Raw genomic sequence first — 27,946 nt, 5'->3', positions numbered from 1 at the left:
TCACTCCAAGGAGAGTGATTTCACTATGGCTGCTGATTCAACAGCAGCATATCCTCCTTCATCTCTCTCCCTTGGTTTCCAGCTGCTGTGCAGCTTACCAAGTGGAAAGCACCACCGAATTCCCACCTCTGCAAGGGTTTCAACTGAGCCTGGCCGCGGGGTGTCCCCTCTTCTCCATCCTCCGCTGGGTTCCCCCTTAGGTTGTTACTGTGTGTGGGATGTCGGGGTGGCCGACCGCGTTCCACCCGCGAGCAAGAAGCGGGTTTTCCCTTACAACTTCCTCTTTTTCCCGGTCGTTTTCCCACCCTCCGGCCATTCCCGCCGCCCGCCGCGCGGGGGCGCTGGCCCCGCCCCGGAAGCGCAGCCGGAGCGGCTCGGGGCGTGTGGCGGCAGCGGGTGGGGGGGGTCTGGGGGGGGGCGGCTGCGGCCGAGCGGGCACCGCCATGGAGCACATCCGCACCACCAAGGTATCCCTGGTGCTGCGGCACGGGAGAGGGGTGGCAGGGGACCTGGGGGAACCGTGGCGGCCGGCAGGGCCCGCCCCGCCCGGCGCGTCCGCTGCGGGCGAGGGCGTTGTTGTTTTCCCTGCCTCCTGCTGTTTTGTGGCTGGTGCCTCCCCGCGAGGGGCTGTGGAGAGGCCCGTGCTGCTGGAGGGGATGCGGGGCTCTAGGTGTGCTGCTCCAGTGTCTGTAATAAGGGGAAGACGCTAAAAATTCTGATTAGGGGTTTTTGTGGTGGTGTGGGGAACAGGAGAAGCGAGCTGGGAGGGGACTGCAGTTGGTTTGTGTGCTCTGGATATGGTTCCGTGCAGCTGTTTCTAGTTTTGGAGGCAAATCGGTTGTGAAAACAACTGATTTGTCTTCTCCTTCCTGAAGACTCCAGTGTGTGTTGTTAAATACGCCGGCCGTCAGTGCATGTGTAATATGTTAGGCTATTAACAAACCATGTCAGCTAAGCTGTAGTTGATATTTTTTACTTCTCTTGACTTTTATTTCCTATTATTAGTGTGTTAGTCTTTGTATAATGAAGGTGCAAAAGGAAGGTCTCTCTTCTCTTTGTGACTAATTTTTAAGTAAGTTTTTAAGTCGCAGCTTCTATAGAATGAAATTTCTAACAGTAGTTTTCTCACCTTGGTCATCATCCCTGACTGCAAAGGTTGCTGAAAGGACTCCCCCTGTCTGTTGGGTCCTGGAAATTGTAATTAATTCCTAGCAGTCTGACCTTCAAGTAGATTTATAGATATGTTCAGAAAAAGAGCATTCACAGTTCGTGTCCATGTAGCAGATGTATAACCAATAATTACATGAAGGAATGTAATTACATACTTTTTTTTTTAGTAATAGTTTGCATAATTTTTATATGAATGTGTATGTCTGCTTGTTTTTTTTTATATATGTGTATGTGCATGCATATGTGTATATGTTTATGTGTATGTATATGTGTGTCTATACACATATGTCTATATGTGAAACAGAAGGAAGGTCTCTGATGAAACTACTATTAGTGACACTTTATTAGTCTTGCATCACGCTGACAGATTAAAGTTTCATTATCAGCCTGTTTATTTACAAACATGAAAGTCCTTATTTGGAAACTTAATATTGTATTGTTACAGTCAATAGCTGGTTCCAAAATGAAAGCTCGACTAAAACAGATACTCTGATCATGAAGACTCATTGGCTTAAGTTTCAGACTTTAAATTGAGACTAGAAAGGCTGCAGGTTGCTGACTTCTTTGCATCTGCAGGTGATTGTATTTCTGCATTGTGTTTTTGGGCCCTTGCTGGGGAAGAATACTTCATGTAGCAATATAACTGAAGAGAGAAATGAGCTCTGAACACAATTTGTAAGATGCATGACATTACTTGAAGCAATTAGTTTTATAATTCATGCAAAAAAAATACACATTCTAAAAAAATCAGTGTCAGGTAGGAAATAATGTAATATTTCTTTTGTTATAACTGTTGCTCGCTTAGGTTTTTGTACGTTGTTGGTTTATTGAATGTCTAGGTAGATTAAAATGCATATAGGTGAGCATTTCAGGCAAAGGAATCAAGAAAAGTAAAGTACAACCTACACTGTGGGCCTTGAAGGTTCAGTTTGTGTGTAGGTTCAAGCTGAATCTCATGCCAACTGTTTTGATACATCCCTGCTTTTTCTGATCTGGTGGCATTCCTGTTTTTGCAGTTTCGTTAAGTCATAGTGACATAAACTTGAAAAAACAGTGCAGTCTTTCATGAATTAACTGCGGTGCAGGGCAGCTGTTATCCCCTGGAGAAGGTGATGGGGATAGGTTTTGTACCTCCTCCAACTTTGGTTTGCTGGGAATGTTGGAGATAAAATTTCCTTAGAACTGTCAGCACAGCTACATGAAATTGAGTGTAGCTTTTTGTGGAATTAAACTGTCCAACAGATTTTGTGTTGAATAAGGAAGTGAGGTCAACTTAAAAATCACTTCTGAGAGTTTTATATTTAAGTAGCAATGAGTGATCAAACTCAATTTATGAAATGTGGTGGTAAAAATAAAGAATATGTGGTTTTACAATGACTCTTGATAGTATCCTTAAGGATAATTTATAGCAAAATGTAGTAGAAAAGACTGAAAATTCTTCAGTCAAACATGTTTGCTTATTTGAAGTCAAATCTGTATTAGTGAAAATGCTCCTGGATTTTTCTCCTGGAGATGGAAAGTTTTGCTTAATTTGCCTGCTATATCAAATTAAACAGCAAAAGAAAAAATGTATAGGATGAGTACCCATTTAAGGTGGTTTGAGTCAAGTTTAAATGAATGTTTCATCTGTGGAGGCTGAATCTAACCAACATTTCAGTTTTCTTTAAGAAAAGTTTATGACTTTGCTTTCAGAATTCTTGAAGACTTTAGCTGGGTAAGTGGAAGTTGGAGCACTAATGCCCGTCCTCATCTAATGTAGAAATACAGCTTTGAGGAAAGCTGGCTTGTTACATGGGGGAGAAGGAAACATCACATGCCAGGATTTTGTGGGTTGTATTACTTGGAGCAAAGCTGGACCAGTTTCTGTGAACTTCTTAATTTGGTGGGGAGGTGCAGTGCCAGGTACCTGAGCAGTTATTGCTGCAGATCTGCCCAGTATGAATTTTTCATTTTGGCTGTGCTGTATTCGCTTATGCTACCCTATACCTGAGGACTTGGTGGGTTCAGCATAATGTATTCTGATGTACTGATGCATGCAGTTTCCAATTTTTTGCTTTCTAAACTGAAATCTAGAATATTATCATAGTGCTGACTTCTAGTATATATTTGTATTTCATTTATTCTGTTATGAACTGGTTGTTTTTTACCTTTAAAAATCAAAATTAGGCCTTTGTAGATCATGAGAAATACCTGCATTTTTCTTCTGTTTTGTATTTGCTTTTAGTAGGTAAATACATCGGTACATAGGAATTAAAAATGGCTTGACATCAGCACAGTAGATATGGGCTCTCCTTGTCGCCTCCTCTGGGTGCTGGTCTTGCTGGTGTGGAAGTTTTTGGAATTCTGCCATGCATGTAATGGTAGCACAGAGCTTTAACTTGGCATTGATGAGACAGTGCTGCCAAGAAATAGAGGAATGCGTGGAGATAAGCCATTTGCCACATTCCTTTGCTGTTCTTGCACACAAAGAATTGTGTAATGTTTGTTTCAAATAGAGCACTCTGTGTGGAGCCCAGAGTTAGGAGGAACAGATAAAAAGCAGGCTATCTAGAAATATTTTTTCTTTTGAAATACTTTCCATAGGATTGAGATAACAATGCTGATAGAATGCCAGAAGGAGTCGTTTGCCCTTGTGAGGCTCAAACTTGAATTATCTGCTTCAAATGCCAGCATAGTCCTTGAATTTCTAAGATGTTTTTGTAGTTATTAGCATAATGTTTACAGTTCATTAGGAATGTGTTTTGGCTATGAGGCAGGGTTATAATAATACAGATTTTTGAAGTTGAGGAATTTATAAAAGACAGTGCATAGCTAAAATGGAAGTCAGGAGAGCATAATCTTTATGGCTTGGAGTGTGCAGACAGCCAGTAAAGCACATTGCTGAGATCAGCTGTTAAATCAGTGCTGGCATCTCGATACCCGGAAATTGTTAGTGTGTGTTTGCTGTGTTTTGGGGAAGCAGCCTAAAAGCTTAGTCATTAATAATTCTTACTTTTAAAAAAATTGAAACTGAAAAAAGCTCAATTTCATATTAAAACAGGGTATTTGTGCTAGTTGGTCTCCAAGCTTGTGACTGCTCTAGTTTGGCCTGAATTGCCTTGTGGGTGCTGTGTTATGTTTCCTGCCATTTTCAAAATTATTGCACAAACTGACAAAGCTAAGTTAGAATTTAAATTTCTGCAGAAATTGAAAATTTAAGTTTTATTCCCTCTTCCCCTTTTTGGTTGCAGGTGGAGCAAGTGAAATTACTGGATAGGTTCAGCACGAGCAATAAGTCGCTGACAGGAACTCTGTACCTTACAGCAACTCATCTGTTATTCATAGATTCAAGCCAGAGAGAGACGTGGGTAAGGATAATGCATGCTTGTGGCTCAAAGGCATGGGTTCTCCAGATGCATTTCTTCTTCCTGATCTAAGGTTGAGTTTGTTTACTAAAGTGTTCTTAGCTGTTCTTTCTACTTTCTTCCTTCATGGTATCATAATAAGTTAATAATTCACAGGTTATGCTCTTGCGTGACACTGCTGCAGTTGAAATCAGGTCATGTTGAAAATTTTGGCTTTTCCTCAAGCTGCTGTAATTTCTTCTGTAGCCTTCACTTGTGTTTCTGAATGCATGTGTGGTGGTTTTCTTTAAATAACTGACTTGCACTGTAATTCTGAGGCAGGAGTGGGAGACTGATACATAGGTTAAGCATCAGGTTTAAAATTTCAGAGTTCACTTTCCTTGTAATTAGATTCTGTCTAGGTTAAATGAGGACAAAAATCCTAAGATCTCAGGTTTGGGGAATATTGTAGGTAAGATGTGCTTTTTTTAGAGCAGTAAACAGCTGTTTCTTCACAAGTATTCATCTCTGGAATAAAAGGTTTCAGATGAGGCTGCAGCTTCTTGTTAACCAGTACCAGTGGTGTGCAGTCAAAGCTGGCTAGTACAGTACTTCCCATTAGTTTTTCCACTCAGTGCCCTGATGGCACATATATGGACGTCAAGCTGTGGCTCCCACTGGAGCCCAGCCACCTGACTTGAGTTAATGCCTTTAATGTTCCATTCTCTAGAATGAAATATCTCCCTCACTGTGGTTTTTTTTTTTTTTTCCCTGTAGGTGTATTTTCCTTGGTTAGCCTTAATCCTGTATCCTGGTTATCTGACTAAGTACCTCATGGACCTTTCAAGAAAATTGATTTTTCTGTTATTTGTTCTTGGATACAATCTACAACTCTGTACAAACCAAACTGTTATCCTTTCAAAGAAAATGGGTTTTTGGGGAGAACATGATTCAGAAGCTTTACTTGCTTGCGTCTCCCTATGCACTACATTAAAAGGTTTCATTTTGGGGAAATTGAACATATACTCCCAAGTATTGCATTTCTGATGATAATGCAAGTATAATTATCATAATGTCTCCCAGATAGTCTCTTTGTAAATGCATATTTGGCAGCATAGTTTTCAGATGCCTGTCAAATTCTGATCAATGTTTAAGAGGATTTGATTGCTTTGGTGAGGTAATTGAAATTCTGTCAAGAACATCTTCTTCAGTTGAGGTAGTCTATCTGTGCCTTTCTTCCTACAGTTGAATAGCTGTTACTCTTTGTGTATTTACCTAAATCTTGTGTAGATTTTCCACACAGATAAATCTGTGGAGAGCTTTTGTACGTCCATTGCTGTGACAGTGCTGTTAAAGTGGTCATAAACATTTAGCTGAGAAACTCATGTTTATGTAATGCAGTAGGTAATATAGGAGATGTTTTTCTTACCTCCTCTTCTGTCTGTACCTGTTAAATACTGGAATTTGGAAATCTTCAGGATTTCCTGTATCTTTCATACATTGAATTATTTTCCCTTGCTTACTTTATTTTGTCTGAAAATTCAGAAATATATTTTTGTAGATCCATAAAAAATATGGATATCCTGTTCTGGACACTGCCTAATGAGATATAAACCTGTCAGCTAAAAAAGTTAAAAGAAAGCTTAACAACTACAGTGAAGTTTTGCATCTCAGTTTTGCATTTAGAAGGACGCTTCAAAGTGACAGAAGAGAATAACTAAAGTTTTATACATTCTAGTATCCTGATCTATGTGACATTCTTGAATTTCTGCTTCTAAATGTATTTCTTTTTATAACTAACTGACAAAAATTAATCAAAACCCATAATCGGCTTTGCTTAGTGTGTTGTCTTACATCTGCTGATCTAAATAGTGTGTCGTTTTTCCTCAGCATGCTTACTCTGAGTTTTTGTATGTCACAGATACTACATCATCACATTGCTGCAGTGGAAAAACTTCCTTTGACTACATCTGGCTGCCCCCTTGTCATCCAGTGCAAAAACTTCAGGATAGTTCACTTTGTTGTACCCAGAGAGAGAGATTGTCATGACATTTACAATTCTTTGCTTCAACTCTCAAGAACAGGTAATATTGTAGCTGTAAAGGACTTTGCAGTATATGCATAGATAACGAGTTGGGGAGAGTGTGTGTGCAAACCATGTATCTTTTATTTATTTTTCTTTAAACGTGTGCTACACAAAGTCTCACATGGGTTTGGTATATAAATAGGTTTTTTGGTTAAATATTTATTGCATGCAAATTCAGAAGCTGCATTGTCTGGCTTTTGTATGTCACTGCTTTTCCTTAACAGAATGAGAGACCCCTTTGTGGGTTTTTTTGCATTTCTAGTGTTGTTCCTGAAATTGTGAATATAAATGTGTATGGTCTCTCTTAATTGTGGGTTCCATAGATTAAAAACCCACTAAGCAACTCAGTAGTTACTAATTTCATGCAGTTTCAAAAATAAATCTGAGATTTTGATGCTAGAATAACATTACCAGTTCAGTTTTACAGGAGACTTCTGTCACTATGGTCTTTTGCATTTTCTGCTTTGTGTTTAGTACAATGCAAAATGTTATCTGTCATAAGTTAATAGCATACTAGGAAAAACAAAGCTTTTGAAAGCTTTTCTTTTATAAGGGAAACTTTAACACTTTCTTTTTTTAAGGTCAGTAGATCTAAATTTCAGTTCTTGCTTCCCAAAATAGTTTGTTCTTTCATATCCCGTGAAGTCTTCTAATAATTCTGCCTTTTGCTTTAAGTTTGTCAGTCTTCATTTTGTGATCCTTTTGGCTTCAGAAATGTCTCTTCTGAAATAGGTCAAGCACACGCAGGAAAACTTTCATAACCTACTTCTAAGTATCTATAATTGTGTTAGGTAACTGTAGGATAGTTGCAGAATAGGTATTTCAGGCATGTCAAGTATCTGTTATTTAGTCTTGTTTCTGTGAATCTTGAAGCCTGAGATTTTTTTTCCATTACATATTCTTTACCTTTTAGCAAAATATGAAGAACTCTATGCCTTTTCTTATAATCCAAAACAAAATGAATCTGAGCAAGTCAAAGGTTGGCAGCTTATTGATCTAGCAGAAGAATATAAGAGAATGGGAGTGCCAAATGATTACTGGCAGTTGTCTGATGCAAATCGTGACTACAAGGTAAGTGTTGTAATGGAAACACGTTCTGCTCGGCCCATAGAAAACAGCTTAATGCTATGAAATCACTTGGCTTGCAATATAAGGCAAAACTTACAGGTAGAGAGAGTTAGCTCCTTAATCACTGTACAGTCTCACAACTTCCTAATTGAAGTTTTTCCCAAGGCCTCATTGAGAGAGCGTGTGTGCATGGATGTGTGGGTTCTTTGGGATTGTTTCAAGAGACGCTCACCTGTTTGAAGCCCAGCCCCAGTGATTCTGGTGCTCTGCAGCTTTGTGATGTCTCTCTTAATTGAGCAGGCTTCTGCCTTAACATTTTGCAATGCTGGTTGTGGTGGTGTGGCTGATTCTGAGATTAGGTTTCATTTTACTTTTTAGTCTGCAGTATTAAAGTGAGGGAAATAATTTCAGTATTTTATTTGAATCACGTTCTTAGTGTTTCTACTGCTGAGTTGAGCATTCTTAAGAGTGAATGCTGGTGGGGTGATGCTTGCCTGTGTAACTTGGATCCTGGTTTGTACTACTTTCGTCCATGACTTATCTCATTTGAGTTGTTTACATTTGTATAATGAAACATGGTAGTGTTTATCTTTTGTGTCTTAATTCACCTTACATCTTTCAAATTGAATACAATAAAACTAGGTTAGGTTTTGTGTCTTGCCTATAAAATCGTTTTTGTGTATCTGTGTCTTTCAGATTTGTGAAACCTATCCTAGAGAACTTTATGTTCCCAGGACTGCAAGCAAGCCCATTATTGTTGGTAGCTCCAAGTTCAGAAGTAAAGGAAGATTCCCAGTGTTGTCATATTATCATAAAAATAAAGAGGTATGTTGTGACTTCCTTTTACTGTAAATGTGCTGAAAAGTATTTCTCAACACTTGGCAGTGGTTCAAGGGTTGGTGAGGAGGTTCAAGTGCAGTGACTTGTATGGCAAGGCTGTGACTCAGGATAACCCTGAATACAGCTGACATGAGTGGTGCCTAACAGGATGCTGAGTAAGCCTAGCCAGTTTAAAAGAAATTCATAAGTAATCAGTTGAATCTACTGAAGTTTTCAGAAACTAACATTAAGGTAACTGAAGATAGCATTCTCTTAAGAGATCTGTCTTTCTTCATGTATCAGGAATAAAATGTTAGGTCAAAATGGTAGTTAAAAAAAAAAACAAACAGATGAACCAACAAAATAGTAGAATTGTTTCTTTGAGGAGTTACTTGCAAGGTAAAAAATTCTACAGGGTAGGAAATAAGATTTTGTAGAGGGTGGTGTAAAGCAGCGTGTGCCTGTCTCAGCTGTGGAAGGAGAGGAATACTGTCACCTTGCTGAGTTAAAAAATTTGTCTGATGAATGTGAAGCTACTGGATAGATTTGAACATAATTGCATTATTAGTTGAATACTGTAAGATGTACCTGATGCCTTCAGGTACATATTATATATACAACAATAAATACAATATATAATTGAAAATTACATTGTAAAAATTACATTAGATAATAACAAATTACACCTGCCATAATAAAATCATGACTGCATTAATAAAACCACACATAATTAATTCCGTATTAAGGGAGTAGCTTGCTTTCCTAAAGTGTAATTTTTCCAGCCTGTACTTTTGAGGGTTTTTATGTCGATTATGTAAACTGATAACTTGGCCATGAAGATGAACCTGAAAAACTGTTTTGATGAATCTTTAGATTTAAGTTGTAGGTACTGTGTTTCAGGGTTTCCAAGAGATGTGCTTAAAAAGTTGGAGCACCTGAACTTTATTCAGTTTGCTGGAACTATCTGCTGAATGAAACAATTTCTTTCAGTGTCTTTTGAGATTTTGCAAAGCACTTAAGGTATAGATATTAAACTGATGCTGGTTTGTTCTTTGTTGTCTCTGGTAGGCTGCAATTTGCAGATGCAGTCAACCTCTCTCAGGTTTCAGTGCCAGGTGCCTGGAAGATGAGCACATGTTGCAAGCCATCAGTAAAGCAAATCCTTCAAACCGCTACATGTATGTCATGGACACCAGGCCGAAGGTAGGTATTTGCTACAGACAAGCCTCTCCTCCTGGATATTAGAGTGCAGGGATACAATGTAATTCTGAAACATTTGGAGCCAAATATGAGTCCCTCATGTGCAAAATGTTGTGAAGATAAGGTTAGGCGTCTCTATTCAGGTGTTTTAAGTACTTGCTTTCTTAAAGGAGTTCAACCTGTCCCAGTACTCAGCTAGAATTCTCTGAATATGGTGGTGAACTTTGAGAGGGGCATTTAAAAATATACTTAAATCATAGTTAGGAAGTAAACAGTTGAATGGGATCCAGATAATTCTAACTGTTTGAAATGGAATTCATGAAATACTGAGCTGTGATGGGGTTTCTTTTGGAATGGGAGAGAGGATGTTCTGTGTAAGAGATCTGTATAAACTGTCTCAGAAAGGAGGAAGTGGAGGAAATTCTGTTGTGGCATTTTGAAGTCATCATAGAATGGCTTGGGTTAGAAGAAGTAGTAAACATCATCTCCAGCCTCCCTGATGAGGTTTTTCAGAGCTCTATCCAATCTGGCTTCAAACACTTCCAGGATCTACAGCTTCTCTGGGCAATGTTTTCCAGTGCCTCACCATCATACTTCATCACTGTCTAATTAATTAAACACTATTATTTTATTAAGTTTAAATATGTTATGACCGGTGTTACAATGTGTGGCTAATTCTCACTCTTTAAACCCATCTTCATTTCAATTAGTATTAATTTCACTCAAGTGTCTTAACACAGCAGCTGAAAATATCTGGGTCTTACTCTTTCCTTTGTAGATGAGATGTTTGTAGTGTACTCAGAAATGTTTGGACACAGGTAAAAGCTTATTAGTTGGGACTATGGAGGGGAGAATAGGAATTACTAAATGCATTATTCAGATATGTCAGTTCTAAATATAGACTACTACTTTTTTTCATATATATATATATACTGTCCTTTTCTTATACTTCAGTGCTTTCAAGTTGATTTAACACAAACCATTAGAATCAGTTTGTACTATGTGCTCTTGTGTTTTTTTCCCAATGTATTCAATTGAATTGCTTGACTTTTGTTTCTTAATTTAATATTTTTATTCCAATAATGTTTTTCAGTATTTTTATTTTCTTCTTTTAAGCTTAATGCAATGGCTAACAGAGCTGCTGGGAAGGGCTATGAGAACGAAGACAACTACTCAAACATTAGGTTCCAGTTTGTTGGCATTGAAAATATTCATGTAATGAGATCCAGCTTGCAAAAACTCCTGGAAGGTATGTTTTAACTGTACTAAAACAGTGTATTTGAAAACAGAGTAAGTGTTCTTCTGAAGTCTTTAATAATAGTTTATGCAAACTGCATTGACATTTCTATCATTTATTCCAGCTCTGTGTTTAGTACCAGTTTGATGTGCTCTATGGTAATGAATTACCTTAAACCTCGACCTTCAAACTGTAAACCCAACTGAATGGAGTTATTTTGAAGAAAATTGAATGGCACATGCCTCTTTAGTGAGCTTAGTTTGTCAGTGAGAAAGCTGTGTTTTCCAAGTGTGTGTCTGTAGATACATTTCATTTACATAATATCAGTTCTCCAAGGAGCACCTTGTTCCACAAAATTCACAATAAGCGTATTGTCTGCACAAAATTTGAGCTCTTTGACTTGGTGAGCCACTTGTGTGCTTGTAGGTGTTTGTAGAGAAGGGGTAAGGGGAAATGTGAGCCACTTCACCATACCACTGCCTGCCTCCTGGTGGTGAAAATGGAGAGGCAGAAATGTATTCCTAGTTCTGTTGATGTTTTATTTAAGTAGACACCTGAGAGAAAATATAAGACATTGTGTAGATTCTGAGATTAGAATACAGTGGCAGAAGTGAGGCTTCCACACCTGACAGACAATACATATGTAAGTGCTTGGCTTCTGGAATTATGCAAGTATTTCCAGAGACAAAGAAGGTTTACACTTGTATGGAAGCCTGTTTTGAAGAAGACATGCTGTTGCATTGTTCAAGAAATCTTACAGACTAGTGGTGTAGTCTTCATTTTCATTGATCCTGGATGTACTGCTAACCTATTCTTCAGGCACTGTGCATGGAATCCTGCTGAGCTTTGATAATATGGATCTTTCTGGTTATTCCTGCATGTGTTATTTCCTAAAGGAAAGATGAGAAGCTTGCATTTTTAGATTTGTCGTAATCCCCCTTTCTCTTACTAATACGGTCAATTCTAGGAAACTAGCTAATAAAACTTGATTGTTGTTTAAATTTTTTAAAAGGCCTGCTCCTATGTAATAATGTGTGATGCAGAAGTGTGTGCATCACACAGTTATCAACACAGACTTTGTATTCTTTCCATTTGAATTGACATCCCACCAGCAATACTTGCTAAATATATGTCTCTGACTTTCTTTAAGGATGGAATACGTTTTAGTTTTTCCTTGTGGGGAGAATTGGTTTGTTTGAACACTATTGAACAAAATCATGAGTGCTTTCTATTGCTCGTTTTCCACCTAAGTTTTTTGGTAGATTAACACAGTTGTTTTACCTCTATTCAGTCTGTATGATTCACTAGAGTTTTGCTGAATGCCACTTTAGAAGTAGGAGTATCTTCAGGGGTAGGAAGGACCCTTAAAATACAGGGATGTATGCAATAATTTACTCTTTAGCCTCTTGTAGAAATGTGCCATCAGTGGGATGATCAGGAAGAAAATGCCATGAAAATGGTTCATAACATAAAATGAGTAAAATGCCATTTAGCTTCTGTGTGTTCACTTCCCCTGAATGTGCTGAACTGCATGTTCTCAAATCAGAACATGTTACAAATGATGCTGCTTGTTCAAGCACCACTGTAACTGGGACTGCCGTCAGTTGTTTGGGCTTTTTATAACAGAACAACTGTTATTCATTGTTTGGTATGTGTCCTGCTCCTTGGCTCTGTGTCTGTCCCATTTCCTTCAGAATCTGAAGACTCCACTGGTAAGCTGAATGTGAGACAAAATCCTTCCCAACATCCTTTTGTAATGGGACTACACCATGGAGCATGCTAGGGGGATTTACAGTGTTTTCATTTTGGATTCATCTGTTTCTTATGTATCTTGCATGCACTGGTTCAAAACTTTTCTCAAATGGTTCTCTTCAGCGTGAACATGATGTTTATTGATGAGCAGACTGCAACACTCATGGGAGAAACTTGACATAGACTAAATTTGTAGCTGTGACATTAAGCACAAAGTTCAGTTTTTATATATTTAAATTACAATATCTCATAACAGAAAGGATTGGGTTCTGATAAGCAAAAGGGTTTTGAGTATGTCAAGAGGGAGTATTTCTGCAGAAAATGTTGGGAAAAGGCTCAGCAGATGTTCAGCAACCTGCAACCTGCTGTGCTTCACTCTGCAGATCTAGTCAACTCCTGAACTGATGCCTGAGGCTTTGCTAATAGTGTGAATAAGGACAATCAAACAAGGGAACATTGAGATTTTGGGTCTCATGTGCATGTAGTGCCTGTGTTTTTTATGGTGGGATCTATATAGGCAGAACTGTCTTGAATCCTATTTATTGTGAAGGAGCTGAATTATCTTAGAGGTACTATAAATGGTACCATAAATCATCTTTGACCTTTTAAAAGACCATAAGGAATTGGAAAGTAGCTTTTTTCAGCATATAGGAGTTGGAACAGTATCAATGCAATTGATCTAATCACCAGCTAGTATAAAAATGCCTGTGTTAACATTGCTCTGTTCACAGAAATGGAAAGTAACTCTTTGGGCTCAACATATGTGTTCCTGTCTCTGGCTTCATTTATAAAAATACAAAAGTCTAGCTAGAAAGGGGAAATACTAGTGGTGAAATACTTCTGCCAAGCTGAAAATTGTAATCAAAAGCAAATTTTGACAGCAGTATCTGGGTGAAAACAAACTGAGGGCTGGAAGCCTGTTTATTTTCTAGCTGGAAAGCTTGTGCTTTAAATCAGAGGTTACCAAATGTGTAGGTGTGCTGCCATGAAGAATACCTTTGTCTGTCCAGTTCCTTCTCTGCAGATGTTTGAATTTCCAGATATTTGACTATTTTCAGTTTCTTTTCTTTACCATAGAGTGGCAGATGTGTTTGGGTACTGTTGTGACTGATCAAGTGTATGGAACCACTGGTATGGAGAATGACTTGATCCTTTCAGCTAGCTCACATTCTCATCTGATTTCCTCCATCTTCCAGATCTTTTGAAAGCAGAACTCTTGCCTAATGACGCCATTAGAAGACAGGAAAAAGCTAGCTTGCTTTTACTTCTTTTACTGATATTTACAGACTAACCTTTAAAAGTAGGTCTTCTGTCCTGGGGTTTCTTGATGTTCTGTTACCTCATTGTGTTGTGGTTTGCTAGGTAGTTTTGTAAATGGTGAATATCTGTGGGTTTTAGGTAAGGTGCTGAGTACTCATTGTGTTGTGGTTTGCTAGGTAGTTTTGTAGATGGTGAAGATCTGTGGGTTTTAGGAAAGGTGCTGCAGTACATACTTGGAATTGTGTCATTCTTCTAGTATTGAGCAGCACCTGGCACGTGAATCTTCCTGAGCAATGGGCAATGTACCAAAACTTCAACTGAAAACTGAGAAACATCTACTGCAGATACAAGAAAGCTCTTGGAGGCAGTGATTTGAGTTTGTAGCACTCATTAGATCAGGGGACTTGACTGAATATGAAGCTGCATCACAGAATGATTTGGTGAATTTTGTTACCTACTTTTGCTTGCTGACTCCCTTCCTTCCATGGCCACAGATAAAGATGATTTTGTAGCTGTTGTATCCCTACTGCTCACTTTCATCTACAGAACCTTTTTGTTTTCATCTGGGGCCCAATAATTTAGAATCATAAAATCATTTAGGTTGAAAAATACTTCTAATATCATCAGCTGTTAAGCTTAGTGGAAATTAGGCTTCCACTGTGGAAGAGACAGGTATTTTTGTAGCTACTAGTCTTGGGTGTCTTCTCTTAGAATTACACATAGCTGACATTATGTTAGCCAGCAGATTATTTTTTTAATTGCCAGAAGTTGGTCATGTTTGAACAGTAATGTAGCTGTGTGAGTTACTATTCAAAATTGTACCTATTCAAAATTCAAAAAAAAGAACCAGGATATTTGTCTTACATGTGAATTGGTTCTGTTTGAGAATATTTCAGTCTACCTCTGCATCTTTTACTGCTACAAAAATGCTACAAAGCATCTTTCCTTTGAGATCTTCCTTGCTCTCTGATTTAACATTACTGTTACAGGATCAAAGTATATTAGGGAAAAATTGTAGAGATCAGTCAGAAATGTAGCATGTCAAGTATGAAGGTAGATAAAATTTCAGTGGATTTCATTCACCCATTTGTTCTTGTACTGCACTTTATTCTCCTGAGCAGGGTGGAGGTGACAAAACTCTGGCAGTGTGACTACTCTGAACTGTGTGTATTGTCTGGATGCAGCTACTTCCCTACTACTTGTACTAATTAAGTATTCCCAGGGAGCTTTTGGCATTTGCATTGCCTTCCTTAATAAGGAAGACAAGAGTAAGGCTTCCTGGTGGGGATAGCCTGTGTATTTACTTGGAATGTTATTTTGTCAAAAGGACACAAAGGTCTTACTCTTGCCACTTATGGTTATATAGTTCTACAGAGTTGAATTCTGACTGGATAACATCTTGTAGTACCCCTCCCTTAACCATTTGATTAGAAATCTTTCCAGAAACCACCACTCAACTTAGAACATAGGGGATTAGATACAACATACAGTTATTCTTCTTTCTGCGTTGTAGGGTGTAGGCAGCTACAACTGCTTTAGTCTTTTTAACTCTTGGTTTCTTTCAGTCAGTGGCACAAGGGGTTTGTCTGTCAATGACTTCTTGTCTGGTCTGGAGAATTCTGGGTGGCTGCGTCACATCAAAGCTGTGTTGGATGCTGCTGTCTTCCTGGCCAAGGTATGCATGCTGCTTCTTTGTTTGATGGGAAGTTGACTTCCTACCAGAAAAATTATGCTTAATGTTTTGTAATGTGTAAAATTCTGCAATTAACCTTTTTGGAGATAGGTTTTCAGTATATATACCACTACATCTAATATGCTGGTTAAAGTATTGTGTGCTACTTTGTTACTGGAGATAGTAAACATTCCAGCCAATGTTCTGGGATTTTTTGAATGCTGTTTGGTCATCTCTTTGAGAGACAAAGGGATTCTTATGCTTCCTGGTTCTCTGGACATTTTTGAAAAGTGTAATCACTTTGGTGGTGGATAGAACAAACTATTATTTAGTGTACTCTGAAAAATAGAACTGGGCAAGCAATTGTAGAGCAGCCAAGGTGACTATGCTGACTTAATTTGGCAAGGAAACAGGATTCTGTAAATAATTCAGAGAAACAATTGCCTTTGCCAACCACTTATGAAGCCAAGGGCTTGATCTGATGGTTGTGGGTAAAGAAGAAGCCTGGATCTTTGTTTTTGCTAGGTGAAATAACAGGGAGTTATCTCAGAAGTGGGTGATTGTCCTGAAGATGACCCTCAAAAATGTCTGAGCCAGCAGGAGCTGATTTCTCAGCTGAAGCTAATAAGAATTTCCTAGGCCTTTACTTTTATGTAGCATAATGATGAACAAGTGGTATCTTTAATGATGTGTTGACGTAGTTTGTTTTTTTTTTTTTTTAAATCTGTACTCAGTAATGTGTAATCTAATTATTGTAAGCTTTTCTTGTAAATTTAGTTTTATAAGGGAGAGAGAACTGGGAACCCCTATAGAGGTTAGTTTATGCAAAGGTGGTATTGGAATTTCTTTTCAAGGAGTTTTCTACGCTTCCATAAAGACAAGTTCCTACTTTCTGGTACTATTAAATATTTTTCTCATAGTGAACATTCTTATAGCTTTGTGAAATAAGATAGCTTACGCTGAGTTGGAAATAAATTTAGTTTTTTCTATTTATTTGCTAGTTTTTAACTTGTATCTAGAAAAGAACACTGATTAAGAAATAACTGTGTTTTGCAGGCAATAGCGGTTGAGAGTGCAAGTGTATTGGTGCACTGTTCAGATGGCTGGGATAGGACTTCCCAAGTTTGTTCCCTTGGAGCTCTCTTGCTAGATTCCTATTACAGAACAATCAAAGGATTCATGGTAAGCAGACCATTGCAATGTTGAGTTGTTCCTTGGTAAAGAAAGGGTGTAAAATGTTTTGAGTATGAAAGGGTCAAACATACTGATTTTTTTTTTGTAGCTATAAATTTGCGGTACATTGATAAATATTTCATGTAGAAATACTTTGCTACTTGAAAACATTATTTAAAATCTAAAAAACTTAAATCCAAGTAGCAGATTGCTTTAGTCACCCTGCAGAAATGTTGCAATGATTGCCTTTTGCATCCCAGCAAGTCACTTATCTATGACATAGAAGGATTCCAAAGTACTTGTGTGAGGTAGCACATGTACTAAATCGCAGCATCTCTGTGCTGCTGTAAAACAACATTTTTGTCTTCAAAACAGCATTTTTAAAATCTAAAAATGACAATTCCCCCTATGATAGAGACATAAAGATGTCTAAGCAATCTAAATTTCTTCATCTTTTTATATAGAGAGAAGAATTTCAGTACAATTATTCAAAATTTTAGACTAGGAAAAGCAACAGTGTTCTGCCATGACAAAGCAAGGTGTTATGGGAACTCCTCAAGGATAGTACATAAAACTAGTTCAGTGTATTGTTTAAAACTAACTGCCACAAATATTACAAGCACTGAAAGCCAAGTTGAAGAATTAAAGAGAATTAATTTGTTGTGAATAGTGAGAATGTGTGTAATCTTTAGGGAAGTAATTTAATCTTTTTGGGTTTTGATTAATCCTTGCTTTCAGTTGAATTTCTGTGAAGGTCCTGTGTTCTTTTTGGTGCTTGGTAGTGTGAACTGAAGTGATAAAATAAGATAGTGTTGATATGAACAAACTTACTGCTCTAAAGGTTAGAAAGAATATATTATGTGATTTTATGTAAACTGTGATAGCAGGCATGGAGTTTTCTTATTCTTTGCCATAGAAAGTTTATAATCTACTAATAAGTCATGCAGTATTTTTCTTAAAATTATCAGTTACCTGATTAGCAAGTTGCTTAACTTCTTTTACTAGTTTATGAATGTACTTTGAGAATCTCCTGACAAATTTCCAAGAAAATACAGAAGCTACAAAGTGATAAATTTTTGTTCCTCCTGTAACTTATTGGAGTCAGATTTAAAGTATAACATATCAAAAGCCTGTGGGGTTAATACCGTAGGTGTCATTGATTGAGTAATATTTTACACGAGATTTTGGTTTTTTTACCCTCTAGGTTTTGATAGAGAAAGACTGGATCTCCTTTGGGCACAAGTTCTCTGACAGGTAGTTCACTCCTCCGATACAGTACAGAGTGTACAGCAAACTGATCTAAGTATTCTTAGACAAAAGACAGCTTGTAGATGTTGCATTTCTAGCCACACTGCACCAGTTCAGCAATGAGTAAGCTGTTTTCAGTAGACAAGGCAGTCCTCTTGCTGTCCACAGTGTATTGCAGTTTATTTGAATATCTGTTGGATAATTGATTTATATTGTCGACATAAAATTTTAGTGCTACTGGTGCCTTGCTTGCAGTTGATGACTGCAGCAAGGTCTGCACTGATGTATAGACAGTACAATGCCAATCTAAAGCTACATCCCAGCTATTTAGGCAATATGAAACACACAGTTTTGGTATCTTTAAAGATAAGTTTGCATTTATGTTTACTTTGATGATGCAGTCACACCTAGTTTTAGAACTCCTGTATGTTAAGAGTTCTGGTTTTTCCCTTGATCTGCCTGTCATCAGCTGTGACAATAGCCTTGCTTCTATTTGCTGCTTATTAATATGCTTTTAGCTGGTATACTCCACATGTTGACTGTGACAGACACAAAGGAACTTAACTGTCTTATGTTGCTATTTTGTACTTAATATAGATGTGTGATTACTTATAAGTCAGAAAAGCAGGATAAATATAGACTTATTTCTATTCAAAAATTGCCCCAGTTCTTGAAGTTAGGAGCTCAGTTTCCAAATCAAAGCTAGTGTCAAATTAAGGTGCTGTCATTTAAAAACAATTGCAGCTAAGACTTTCTTAATTTCTAGCTTAAACTAGTTTCAGTCTGTTTGTGGAATCTTTTTCAGATGTTGTCAATTGGATGGTGATCCCAAAGAGATCTCGCCAGTGTTCACCCAGTTTTTAGAAAGTGTGTGGAATCTGACTGAGCAGTTTCCACAAGCCTTTGAGTACAATGAAGCTTTCCTCCTTCAGATCCATGAACACGTCCATTCATGCCAGTTTGGTAACTTCCTTGGAAACTGTCAGAAAGAACGAGAAGAGCTAAAGTAAGCAGGCACATTGTATTGTCTTTTGTTTATCCTGGCAGACTAAGAACTTCTGTGAATCTTCTTCATTTTAGGCTCTGAATAGAGGAAGGATTGATGGTACTGAAACCCATGTTGAACTGCATCAGGGAACATGTGCTTTTGCATGCTGAACACAGTCTTTCTAATTCTGGTAGAAAATCACATCTTTTTCATAGGGAAAGTTAATGTTTTCCTGCTCATCTGGTTTTTGGGTTTTTCCCCCTCTAAAAGTAGACAAGCTTAAGTTTGGAAATATGACATTTCCTCTCTCAATCTCTCTTTAGGTAACCTTAAAATTCTCGCCTCCTCAAGCCTAGTCATTTAGAAGTATTGGTAGGATATTCTCAATGCATTTAGCCGGAAAACTTCTTTGAAGTTTTTATCAGTTCCTCTCACATCGTATTTTAAAAGTATTTATTTCAAGTAGGCAAAACTTGTACCCCTTAAGGAGTATCTTCTGCTTGTTTGCTTGCAGTCAGTGTGTTGACCTCTTTCTGTTTTTGCTTTAAGACTAAAAGAGAAGACTTATTCCTTGTGGCCGTTCCTTTTGGTTGATCAGAAGAAATATCAGAATCCTCTGTATAATCCAGACTTTTCTCCAGAACTAACTCTTTTGGAGCCTAATACAGTATCATTCAATTTTAAGTAAGTTTAAATAAGATGCAATATCTTTTCTTCAGCTCTGTCATTATCATGCATAGTTAAAACTGTCTGCTTTGTGCAGGTTTTGGAGAAATATGTACCATCAGTTTGATCGAAGTATGCATCCCAGGCAGTCTGTGTTCAACCTTATCATGAATACGAGTGAGCAAAATAAACAACTGGAGGAAGACATTAAAGAACTGGAAGCTGTAAGTATTACAAAATAAGTGTGTTATACTTGTGACCTCTTCTTCAGATTGTGCTTGCTATAATGCTGCTATAGTTTCACATCAATGTCACTGCTGTATGGCCTAGCAGTTGCTCTGTGTAATGGTGACTTGGACTTTCGCTGCTTGCTTCAGTGATGAGTGCTGCAAGGCACTATTTATTCTGCTTTATTAATTAACTCTGCTATGTAAAAGTGCTACTATCAAAGCCTTACTGAAGGTAAGTTTCACAGAAACTTAACCTACATTATACTATCATGGATAACAAGGTATCCATGTAGCTGCAGCTGTGTTGCTAAACTAAGGAGACTGAAAATGTTTTATTTCTATTATAGCTACTAAAATGGAAGCAGTAAGTATTGTCCTTCTTTTAACTTCATATACAGGTGCATGCTGTTGTAAGTCATATTTATGGGTCATGTACATTGTAATGGTTTTTATGAAGACAGGGCTTAATCCAGAGATCAGATGTCTGTAATTGACTTCTAGGTGCTGCAGTAAACAGCCAGGAAGGGCTGATTGATACTTCCATTAGAGTTAGTTACAGTGCTGAAACTTCAGCATAATGCCTTTTAAGGAATGCAGAAGTCTTCTGAAGTCTTATTATTAGTTTTAATACTTGTGTGTGGACCAAAATGGTAACACAACTCCTGTATGTTATATTGAGGGGGAGAGGGGGGGAAGTACAGCTTTTGTAGGAGGAAAGATTTTATTACATTGATCCAACTGTAAAGTAATGAATGGAGGTCATTTATTCTAATACTGTGTCCAATCTTAATTTTATATTTAAAAAAAATTATACAGTTGAAGCAGCAAGGTGAAGAAAACTCAAAAAGTCATCTAAAGAATAAGCAAGAGGGAAAGTGAATCTCAGCTTTGAATTTTCTAGAACCTCATTCCAAGATGTTAACTTCACCTGAGCCTACATTTCTCACTTGAGCAATGATGAGATGTCATTGATTGAAATCCTGATGAAGTATTTGCTACTGCTGTTTCAATCTATAAAAAGTTGATGCCAAGAGACACCAGTCTTCTGGTTTTAGTCTCAGTTCTAATAACTTACAAACACATCAACAAACAAATCTGTTCACTTAACTAGTGCAAACTCCCAGTTGCTGGGTGAGTTTGAATTAAAAACAAAAATGAAACAAGCAAACAACCCAAGCCATGTAAACTGAAAAATCCCTTAATCCTGACCTTTCCTATTCTCTTGCTCATGCTAACAGGATACATCCTTTCCTCCTTTCCTGTTTTTTAGTTGATGTTTTTTAGCATATTAATGCATTTGAACAAACTGTATTGGCAGTTCTTAGATCAAAAGAAGTCTTCTGGAAGGTTTTTAGGAAGGATAGAAGAGCTTTGGATCTCAAGCTGCTTTGTCATTAAGAGACTCATGATCTTTAAGAGACTGCAAGATCCCTGCTTGCTACAGTACCAAGGCCTGTCTTCCTTTGCTTCTGCTCCAGAAAGTATTTCCATCTTGATAGCAACCGAACAAGGGGCAAGCCTGGAAGAACCTCTCCTTCTCTAGGGATATTGATAGGCATTCTTCGTCTTCTGCCCTTCTGCAACTTTAAGCAAACAGTTCTTGTAGCATCTGCTGTAAACTGTGGGGAAGAATGCCATAAGGAATGGCCTAATGTTTAGCAATACTGTTACAAAGCTATGCTAGGGTATGTAATAGAGTTCTGCAGACACTGAATTGGCCAGCACAAGAAAGGGATGCATTTCCTTTAAAAGCACAATATAATCAGGAAAGAGCCGTGCCCGCTGTTAGTAACTGCTCTTTATATTCCAGAAAATAAAGCGGAGAAACGGGCAGTCAGATGTGGTCCTTGAGAAGGAACAGGAGCGGACGGCTCATCCTGCCCCCGTGGCCCTGAAATCCCCTCCGTGCTTCCAGAAGGAGCAGCCGCCGATGCCAGTGAACGACGCCGTGCGAACCATAGAGGGCAGCAACACAGCGGACAACCGCTACAGCGAGCTCGTGTCCGAGTTCTCCAAAGCTGAGCCTGCCGTTGTCAGCTTGGAGTACGGAGTGGCCAGGATGACCTGCTAATTGACATCTGGCACGGTGTTCTTCTGGACTGATTAAATGGAGAGATGGGTCATTTTCAGGATGGGTCTGTGCTGCATGACCAAAACATGGTTTGTGTATCAGCAAGTTTTGTTAATGTAGACTAGAACAGCGTGCTAGTTGTCAAGTGTTTGCTGTTCTTTTAAGGGGGAGGAAAAAAGATGTAGCTGTCTTTTTGAAAGAAATAGGGGCATTTGGTAAGTAGTGACTAAAAATCAAGGAATGTTATGTCTTTGGACTTAGGTCAGTTTGCACTAAAGTGATTTAAATGGTAATATTAGTTTATTCAGTATAGGAAACCACAGGTGATCTTTCAAAAATTGATTTTATTTGGACAAGAAAACTTGAACTTTCTATTTTAGGAGTTGAAGCTATGTGTATATATTTAATATGAATACGTATTCCCTTGCTTAGTGTCACCCAGTACTAACTTTCACTGTATTAAGTGCCATGGAAAAGTATGACATATTTCAAATCATAAATAGTTGGCCTTAAAGCTATCAGATCAATGATTTTGTCCTTCACTACTGCAATCTACCTGGCTCTGTTTACATTGTATTTGCTCAGATTTTTATATCCTTGAAACAGGACTGAATATAAAGAATGAAGCATGCCTAAGCTGGCACAGCCTTTCAGCAAATAGCTATATGAATGTTAATTTATCACGTGAGACTGGTTTTTATTCCATTTGCTCTGTTGTTTAAAATATAATAGATTGACCTGATTTTCCTCTCTGGCAGCTCAGCAGATTGAGCATCATTAAAGATGCAGGTTGTCTGACCTTAAGTGTTTTGGTTTATGGCAAGGTATTTAAGTGTAAAATAAGACATGTCACGTAAGAAAACAAAACTAGCCAATAACTGAATAATCGGGTTCATTCAGATTGCTTACTGTGTGCTGTGCAGTTGTTCAATGTGCATGAATGCAAGCAAAATTTTCGGAAATGTAGTCTACTGAAGTTGTTACCAAGTTCAAAAAAAAGGTCGTGTCTGAAGCCCATGAGAAACGGAGTGCTTCCTGAATGTTTCATTGGAAGCAAACTTTGGTTATTTGTGAAAACCCTTCTCATCTTGTAAAAACTTGTCTAACCTGTGCATGTTTAAAGTAATTTTAGTACATGGAGATTATGTATTTGAAGAGGGGACAAAAACTTCTAGTAGGATGCAGTAGAGCTCATGGAACATAAGAAAAAAGGGGGAAACTTACAGTTTGTGTGCTTAATTATGTATCTGTAATCTTCTGGTAAGGGAGAACATTTTTCTGAAGTGTGTCTCATGATAGATTTTCTGAGCAGGTGAAAGAATAAGGAGGAAAAATGTTGGTGCCCAGCTCTTAAATAGACATATGGATTATAACTTTGGGTATTAAGATCCCTTATTATGTTAGATTAATGCTACTGACCTTTTATGTCTTGATTTAAATAATTTTTGGTTTCAAATGAAAACAATTTTGTTCTCATCCGAATCCCTGAAGTGTGTTTTGTCACAATTACTGGTGTGCACAATTTGACATAATTTGGCAGAATCTCCCTCTGCACCATATTGGATCCAAGATTCTTAGCAAGGCCAATATAAGTCAAGATCAAGGGGCACTTGTGGAGCTGTCTGGGAAAAGCCACCTGTGACTCTTGTATTTGGCTATTAAGTCACCCATTTCACTGATCTGATTTTTGAAACGTAAGCATTTTTATTTTCCAATATATAAGCATAGTGTCATATTTAAAATACATTATCCAGTTAATTAAACACATTTAGAATGTCTTCACTACAGGTTTTAATAGTTTCATGTTTGCACAAGTGGTGCCTTACAGGGTTGCAGCAAGAGAGGCTTTTGTGCCTTGTTATTTATTGTCTCCCCTTCTCCCTCACCTTCTGTATTAACTTGGTTCTGTGGTTTTCCTTTGTAAGGACATCTTGTATATTAAGCTTGTATTATATCACAGTAGTGAAACAAACTTATTGCTGACGATATAGGTGAGTGTTACCAATTTGTATTTGTTTTAATATGTAGCTGGTCTGTGCCATGTACACTTTTCCTATTTATTGTTTGGAGTTTATAGACATGAAAGATTATATTAAGCTTTTTTGCAAATATTGTTGTATGTTGTTTTTACTTTAACAGCCATCTGAGTGCCCCTGTATATAGGGCTTTTGGAGGGAAGATCTGTTCCCTTTCAGTACTGTTGCAGTGAGTTATTTCAGTCTTCAGGTCCTTTTTATTGGCAGAGTTCACTTCTTAGGGAAAGGAACTGGAATGTGTTTTTATTTTAAATCAAGGTAAGCACGTTAGGGTCACCTTTAAAGTGCCGTAAAACTGTCTGCTCAGGCACTGAGCTTGTTTCTCAGTCAAAAAATACAGTACTTCCTGATCTGAAGTAAATATTTGACTCCAATTAATATGTGAATAGAGTTTTATAAGGCTGTTTTGTAGAGCAACCACCTTGTAAGGTTCAGGTATCTCTGCCAACTCAGTCCCCAGGGCCACCAGTGAGGGAAGTTCCTGCAGAGAGGCATCTGTCTCTTCTCATTTGCTGTTAGGGCCTAAGCCAAAACTACCCAAAACACATGGGACCTGTGGTGAAGTGAATAGATGGTAGACAAGTGAGCTCCAACAGAAAGATTGGCAGGATAGCCAGGACTTAGCACAGTGGGGCTGTTCTGTGTCCTTCAAGAGGGATTTTTTAAAAAATCAGGCAAGCTGACTAAAAAATTGTGACAGAAGCCTAGAAACAGAAATAATTTAAATTTAATTTCAGTGGATGAGTTTTTCTTCATCATGAATATGCTACTCCAAGAGCAGTTGCATACTGAAAGGCACCTCATACAGATGGAAATAATGCGCAGACCTCTCTCTTTCAGGCTGTGACATTTGTTTGTGGTTGGTATGCTCACCAGTTGCTTGGCAATATAATGGCCCAGACAGAAAGTTGGTACATTTGATTCTGCTCCATAGGTTGTCAGACTTAAGCACCTGTCAGTTCTGTGCTTCATCTTAAGGAGGTCTCCTTAGGTGAAGTTTTTGGGTTTCTACATTCTGTGCTGTGCTTGATCTTTTTACTTTTAATGAACCAAGCTGATAGTCTCACCTGTGAAAACTGATTTCACTTTTGTACTCCAGGCAATTTAAAATACTTATTTCATTAGTACTGAAAGAGTTTGGCTTATTTTTTTGGGTGGCTTGCTAGTGTCAAAAGGTATTCTTCAATACAAGTTTAAGTATCCAACTGTTCTGTTTTGTAGGGCGACTGCCAAATCAACAGACTAAGAAATTAATTAGGCAACACTGAACTGAGCCTGTGCATTTTCTACACATGTCCAATTACTAGTGACCTAAATCTAGGGCAGAAGCCTGAAGTCTGGAGAGTCCTTTTAGAGAATTGGAACAGCAATCTCTCCATAAAACTGTACATCCCTGTGTGGAACAAATGCCCTAATATAATGGTTTTGCAGAGGGAAAGCTAGCACAAATCAAACTGTGACAGTTTGATGTGTCTCTTCCTCAGGGTAAGCACAGTGGAGAATGCCTTGCTGGGAAAGGTGGTATGTTCTTCCTCTCTAGTTGCTGTTTTCCTGAGGCCATTTGATAAAGTAATACATCAGCAAATCTCCGAGAACTTGCTCCTCCCATTCTGGTAACCTGAGCACAAAACTGGCTGCATGGTTGGGCTGAAATGGGGCTGGAGTAGCTTGGCTTAACAACTGTCCTCTTAAGGAAGTGATATAAATAATATCAGGAAACTTGATGTTAAAATAGTACAGGGCACATGCTGTCAACATCTGTTCTTTGGAGTGCTGCCCTGCTCTGGAGCAAGTGTGACTGGCATAAGGGCCTCTCGTAAGCATGGTTGCTTGCTAGTTAATCTGATTTCAAACTAGATCATCCCCCCTAGTGATATTTATAGATCTTTAGGTCAGAACCTAAAGGTTGCTCTTAGAACTCCTGTTTATTTGCTAATAGTTTTAAACCTGTGGCTGATCATAGGCTAAGTGTACTGGTTGTGAAACCTATATTAACCTTTAGGATTAGATCTTTAGACTGAAGTCTGCTTGGACTTGCTTTCACCATTTATGCCACACTTTCCTCCTAGTGTTGCTTATTGTGGTGCTTGACGTCCGTCAGATGTAATGGGCTTCTTAATGCTCTGGATGTTTCAATAACCTGAGAGTACTGTGGCTTTCTTCCACTGCTCTGAAGGCTCACATCAGCCTTAGTGAAGAACAGTGTGAGTGAGCTCATGCTTGATCTAGCTAGCTTGACCAGCCTGCATGTTCAGCAACACTGAAATTCAGCATGGCATCATCATTCAGCAGTGCAGCTTCTGTACGCACAATAGGCTTAAGGAAGGGGATGTGGTCGGGGACCCGTGTCACAGCATGTAGCAAGGAACAGGACACTGCAGGGGTATGACTCATAAAGTAGAAGCAGGAAAGCTCTTTTGATGTCCAGCAGCAACTCAGGGATTTGAGGTGGAAGGTCAGAGGCATACTGCTTCTGAGATCAGTTTCCAGGTCCCAGAGAATTCAGTGACCTGGTCTGTTAAACACTTATTGCTGAGCAGTTCTGTACTGGCATCGCGGAGCAGAAAATATTTATGGATCTTTGTTTCTTAATTTACTGGCTTCACATAATAAATGTCCTGATGGTGTTGTTGAAATTGGAGCACAATATCTTGTTTATTCTTCTTTGTATTTTAACTCTTGAGGTCAGTTGCATACTGTTTATAACTAAGTGGGATTATAGTTTTGGCACACACTGTTTTCCATGTTACTGACAAGCATGTACCTATCTTGTGCTTTGTATCTCTGCATATATTTCTGCTGAGTGCTTTTCTTGCAAGCAGGCAGCCTTGGTGAAGTCCCATGATGCTGCCCCACCAAGCATTCCTCATTACCTGGCATTACAGATTGCTTTCCTTGCTCTTACTATTACTCTTCAGCCTCACAGTTTATCTTTACAGCTGTCTGTTGGCAGTGTCTCTTGACAAGCACCTTTCCATCAAAGAAATTTGGTTCAGTGTTTTTCTGTCTCTCAGGGATTTTTACCCCTGAACTAGGGAACTTGAAAAATAGTGCTTACTCTCCCCTTTGGGGCTTCTGAGTGCCTGTTGACTTCCACAGTTGGTTTGGTTACAACATTTTAAATTCAGACCTAGATATTTAAAATAAAGAAATTAAAAACTTAGTCAAATATTAGATGTGGCAAAGGGAAAGAGAATTTTTCATTGTAAAATATCTGGAAAGACTGGCTATTTCACTAACATGTATTGCTCTATGTAATGCTTTCTGTAAAAGTCATTTATCTGTATGCTGGGATCATGCTTGATGTATATTCCTGAAGAAACATTAGCAAATGGAATTTTGTAACAAGTATTTTATTTGTATGTGTTTTCAAAATCCATAAGGCTTAAAATAAAGTGATCTTAATATTGCCGATCTAATTGGATATTAAATGTTTATAATAGCATCTATAAACATTTATAATAACTGTGTGAACATTAAAGTTTTCATTTTATGGATGAATCTTACCTGATACAGAATACAGAAATGAGTTGACCTATTTATTAGGTTCTTGAATGTTTCTGTAGCTTTTAGATATGGGAGACTGGCTCTGCTTTGTGTTACTGACTCTTGACTGCTGGCCTGTTAATTACAGGCACTATTCTGAGCTCAATTTAGGGCTTAAGTGTCAGGAGAAGAGAGTACTGCTTTTACTTATTGTTACCATTACTGCATACTTGGTTATCTAGGTAAGCGCTTTCAACAACTGCAATAAATTTGGTTAGGAAATTGGAGTGATTTTCTGAAAATGCCAGCTTCTCAGTGACTTTTCCATTAAGTATTACAAACAGTTTTCTCTGACTCTTAATTCTGAGGCTTCTTAGCGTCTCTACAGCTGTATTCCTAATTCAGTAAAAATAGTACCATGACGAAAATTATTGCTAAAGCTCTCCTGAACTAGTACTTGC

At 38.1% G+C, this 27,946-nt stretch overlaps 1 protein-coding gene across 6 annotated transcripts; it reads left to right on the top strand.

The window, feature by feature from the left end:
- The first annotated feature begins 422 nt into the window (after positions 1–422).
- Positions 423–27,411, top strand: MTMR6 (myotubularin related protein 6). Of its 6 annotated transcripts, none has more exons than XM_062487599.1 (14): positions 423–467; positions 4,401–4,517; positions 6,415–6,577; positions 7,493–7,650; positions 8,344–8,472; positions 9,535–9,669; positions 10,783–10,915; positions 15,481–15,590; positions 16,644–16,769; positions 17,965–18,014; positions 18,814–19,014; positions 19,546–19,680; positions 19,760–19,886; positions 21,703–27,411. In XM_062487599.1, the coding sequence occupies exons 1-14, from the start codon at positions 444–446 to the stop codon at positions 21,961–21,963; spliced, it is 1,869 nt and encodes a 622-aa protein (XP_062343583.1). In that variant the 5' UTR covers positions 423–443; the 3' UTR covers positions 21,964–27,411. The 6 variants fall into 6 exon arrangements, with proteins under 6 accessions (XP_062343583.1, XP_062343584.1, XP_062343587.1 ...); XM_062487600.1 differs by having other exon boundaries at positions 6,415–6,585; positions 7,549–7,650; XM_062487603.1 differs by lacking the exon at positions 8,344–8,472.
- The last annotated feature ends 535 nt before the right edge of the window (positions 27,412–27,946 follow it).

This window comes from Cinclus cinclus, chromosome 2 (assembly GCF_963662255.1).
Source record: "Cinclus cinclus chromosome 2, bCinCin1.1, whole genome shotgun sequence".
Taxonomy (NCBI): domain Eukaryota; kingdom Metazoa; phylum Chordata; class Aves; order Passeriformes; family Cinclidae; genus Cinclus; species Cinclus cinclus.
This window is presented reverse-complemented; position numbering and strand designations above follow the sequence as displayed.